Genomic DNA, 4,038 nt, shown 5'->3' with positions numbered 1-4,038 from the left:
TGCTTTAAATATTACTCACAAGATGGCGTTGTATTCCACCAAGAAATAATTCCGAGTATGTTTTCAATATAAACAGTCACTTTTTAAAGTACTCAAAACGTATATTTGTTGTAAGATTAATCGAAGAAAAAATTTATAACACTAAATTTTTGTCTTTTTATTTGTAATTACGAAACAGCGTAAAATGAATCATTCATAAGTTGACAATGACGTCCGGAAATTAAGATTCACGGTGATTCGATTGGCAGGTTCTAGAAACTTACAGAAAATAGTAATGTTGCTACATTAACATATTTTGCAAGTATATAAGCAAAAAAAAAAACATTTTAATGGTCAAGCTATGTTAAGTCTAAACACGACTTGCATAAATATCCATATGTTTAGATGAAGTAATTAATAAAATCCTTGCTTTGTTAATAATTAAATATTGTAGCTTATTTTTAGTCTCAATAGTATAGATGTAAAAAAGGTAATGGACACGATTACTTTGTTTAGCGGAGAAACAGTTTTACGCTAGATTGGAAAAACGGATATTGTTTATTGGTAACATTATCCGTTCTGTCAGTATTACCGTTGCGCTGTGTGAAGTGGTGTGTTTTACGCGATCTTTCTCGAAATTGACGATTTTCTGCGATAGAATTAAAAAATTAAAGCATAAAGAAATTTGTTGCTGTCGACATAAAATTACGGAGATTGTGTGAACAAAACCAATTACTGTCAATATTTCTGTAAATTGTCACCGGTTGGTGAAGTTACCTTGGAATCTCAGATTTTAAAACAGTATCTAACTGGCCTCGTGCTTAGAAAATGGCCAAATGGGGCGAAGGAGATCCTCGCTGGATTGTGGAAGAACGACCGGACGCAACTAATGTCAATAACTGGCATTGGACGGAAAAAAATGCCGGTCCGTGGTCCAAGGAACGTCTAAGAGAATTGTTGAATAACTTTGTAATAGCTCAGAATGGTGTAGATTGTAAAGTGACTGAGATTGAAAAACTTGAAGGAGAGGCATCGGCAAATAACAGAAAAGGGAAATTAATATTTTTCTATGAATGGGATATTAAATTGAAGTGGGAGGGTCGGCTGGCCGGCGCCAGTGAGCTCGTGAAAGGCGACATTCACATACCCAATCTCTCAGAGGAGAATGATATCAGTGAGGTGGATGTGAGTAATTTATTATTTTTTCTTTGATTTTAAGAATATATTACTGTTAACCTGTCATTTCACATTTTTGGTGATGATAGAGGATAATTCAAGTAGATACTTTCAATGTTTCATTTCATTTTTCAATTTAATTGCCAGCTTATTAACAAGAGGTGTTTTGTATTACATCACCATAAAGAATAGCCATTGTTTTAACAAACTCCATATTTTTTTATATAATAAGGTGGCCGACAATGACAATGATTGTGGCAAATGAGCAAATGTCCACTGGAATTTACCACAATAATGAAGTGATGGCTGCCCATAGATACTTGCATTTGCAGACTCATTACATACCTTTAATCAACATAAGAGGGGACACAACATAATTCCTCTCATCTCTGCTTCTGCCAAATTCCCTTCCCATCCTTTCCTTGTCTGTGAAAGGTAGAAAAGGAAAGAGAGATTAGGCCTCCAATCCTAAAAAATACAATTGTGAGATCTACCTCTGCCATTGTTATAAATTGATTTTTTTTATTTTACAGATGACAGTAACAATCAAAGGTAACAGTGAAGAAGCTCAGAAAGTAAAAACCTTCATGCACAACATCGGAAGAGATGAAATCCGTAAACAACTCACTGAATACTTAAGAAGTTTGAAAGAGGAGTTTTCTAAAGGTCTCATTCTACCTAAGAAAGGAGAGACATCTGTCAAGCCTGATAGTGTGTCGACCATAACAAGTGGTTTTAATAAGAAAATTAATATGGAGCCAGTAGTGTCTACAAATAAAAAGGAAGTTGGTTGTAAACTAGATACTAAGACTATAGAATTGACGGAAACTTTTCAATGCAGGGCTGATGAGTTTTATAATGCTATGACAAGGATAGAAATGGTTACCGCTTTTACTCAAGGCCATGTTAAAATGGATCCAGAGAAAGGAGGCAAGTTTGCGTTATTTGGGGGCAATGTGACAGGAGAATTTAAGGAGTTGGTCCCTGGAAAGAAAATAGCTCAGTATTGGAGATATAAACAGTGGCCGGAACAACATTTCTCTGAAGTAACATTTACAATTGATGAAAAGGTATTAATCAGTTTTTATTTTCATTTAATAATGATCACTAAAATATTTTTAATCTATTTGTGTATTACATTCCTTCAATTTAAAATTTGGGAGTTGACAATATGCTTTCTATCTCTTTCTATCTTGTGTATTAGTAATGTGTCATACTCAGTGAAAATTCTGATTTGTAAACATTCGGGCAGATATTTTTGTAATATTGTTAAATCTTTAAATTGTTTGTAGTTGTTATTGAAGTAAAAAAAACTTTTTTAATTAAAAATTCACATTATAAAATGATATCAATGGTATATTCAATTTTCAGTGACAACTTTGCATACAAATATTTGATTTAAATTAACACTATAGGATAATTCAAATTAGTATAAAAAGGATACAAAAAAATAACGTTGCATATAAGACGAAATAATCGCACTCCTGCATTTAGTGTCGCTTCATTGGACTTAATTTGATATTTGGTTATGTTTAATCGAGCTTTCGCCCGCGACTCTGTCCGCGTGAAATTTAATAAAAACAAAAGTTAGTAGCCTATGTGTTCTTCCAGAGTCTCTACATCTATACCAAATTTTATCGACATCCGTTCAGCAGTTTAGGCTACAAACTCTAACAAACATCCATCCATCTAAACTTTCGCATTTATAATATTAGTATGATTGTTTCAGGATGACCACACCCTGGTGACGCTGAAGCAGGAGCTGGTCCCGGCTTCAGAAGTGGAGCACACGGAGGAGAACTGGAAGCGTTATTACTTCAACAGTATCAAGCGAGCGTTCGGCTTTGGAGCTTTCCTTTGATCATTGCAACCAATAGTAGTTCAATTAGGTTAGTTTTTTCACACCAATAGCTTTTGCAACTTTGTAAGAATTTTTATTATCACAAAAACATATTTTATATACATATGTAGATGGATTACAATTTATTTACTAGCTTTCTCACGCGACTGTCCGCGTGGAATTAAAAAAAAAAACAAAAATAGTCTATATGTTCTTCCAGACTTCTATCTATGCTAAATTTTATCAAGATCTGTTCAATTTTAGGCTACAAACTGACATCCATCTAAACTTTCGTATTAAAATTATTACTAAGTTTCCGAAATGACTGTAAAAATAGCTTTAAACTATTTTCATTTTAAACTAACTATATGAAATTTTAGTTCATATACTAGCAACAATTTGATATGGTTTTTGCTTTTAATTTTTAAATATCTCGTGTAAATACTAATATTATAATGAGGAAAACTTTGTGATTGTAATGAAATAACTCAAAAACTACTGGTCCGATTTTAAAAATTCTTTCACCATTAAAAAGCTACATTGTCAGTGAGGCTATGTTCTATATTGTTTTTTAATTTCACGCAGACGGAGTCGCGGGCGCAAAGCTAATTTTTATGTTTATGTTTCAGATCCAATTACAACATGGAATAGATCAATGAATTAAGTTGTCTGCTTAAGCACTTAGTTACACTTATGCAATGCAACATTCTCACTCCAGCTCCGGTGTCTACTTGCGTTTTAGCTTGTTTTTTTTTAATTTAATTAGCTTCATGTAAGCGAGTGAACGTATTGTACCACTAATAAATTATGTTAAGTATTGATTGCGTCTTTTTTTATACCTTACTAATAATAAAGTGAAAACTATAATATAATAGCTGTTGCCCGCGACTTTGTTCGCGTGGTATTAGAAAACATACGAACTATGTAAATAAAAAAAGCTATGTATCCCTCGGGAACCGGACATTTCTCGGGGATGATTATCCCATGTGTACTCCAGACTTTGTTTTATATCTGTGCCAAATAAAAAATTAAAAAAGTAAATT

General features: G+C 33.0%; 1 protein-coding gene across 1 annotated transcript; it reads left to right on the top strand.

The window, feature by feature from the left end:
• Nucleotides 1-567: 567 nt before the first annotated feature.
• On the top strand, nt 568-3,816 carry LOC106103960 (activator of 90 kDa heat shock protein ATPase homolog 1). Its single transcript, XM_013283878.1, has 4 exons — nt 568-1,164; nt 1,689-2,225; nt 2,885-3,044; nt 3,625-3,816. The coding sequence occupies exons 1-3, from the start codon at nt 808-810 to the stop codon at nt 3,014-3,016; spliced, it is 1,026 nt and encodes a 341-aa protein (XP_013139332.1). The 5' UTR covers nt 568-807; the 3' UTR covers nt 3,017-3,044; nt 3,625-3,816.
• Nucleotides 3,817-4,038: the final 222 nt, after the last annotated feature.

The sequence above is a fragment of the Papilio polytes genome, unplaced genomic scaffold (assembly GCF_000836215.1).
Source record: "Papilio polytes unplaced genomic scaffold, Ppol_1.0 DF823692.1, whole genome shotgun sequence".
NCBI lineage: Eukaryota > Metazoa > Arthropoda > Insecta > Lepidoptera > Papilionidae > Papilio > Papilio polytes.
Note: the sequence above shows the minus strand (reverse complement) of the source record. Positions and strands in the feature narration are given on the sequence as shown.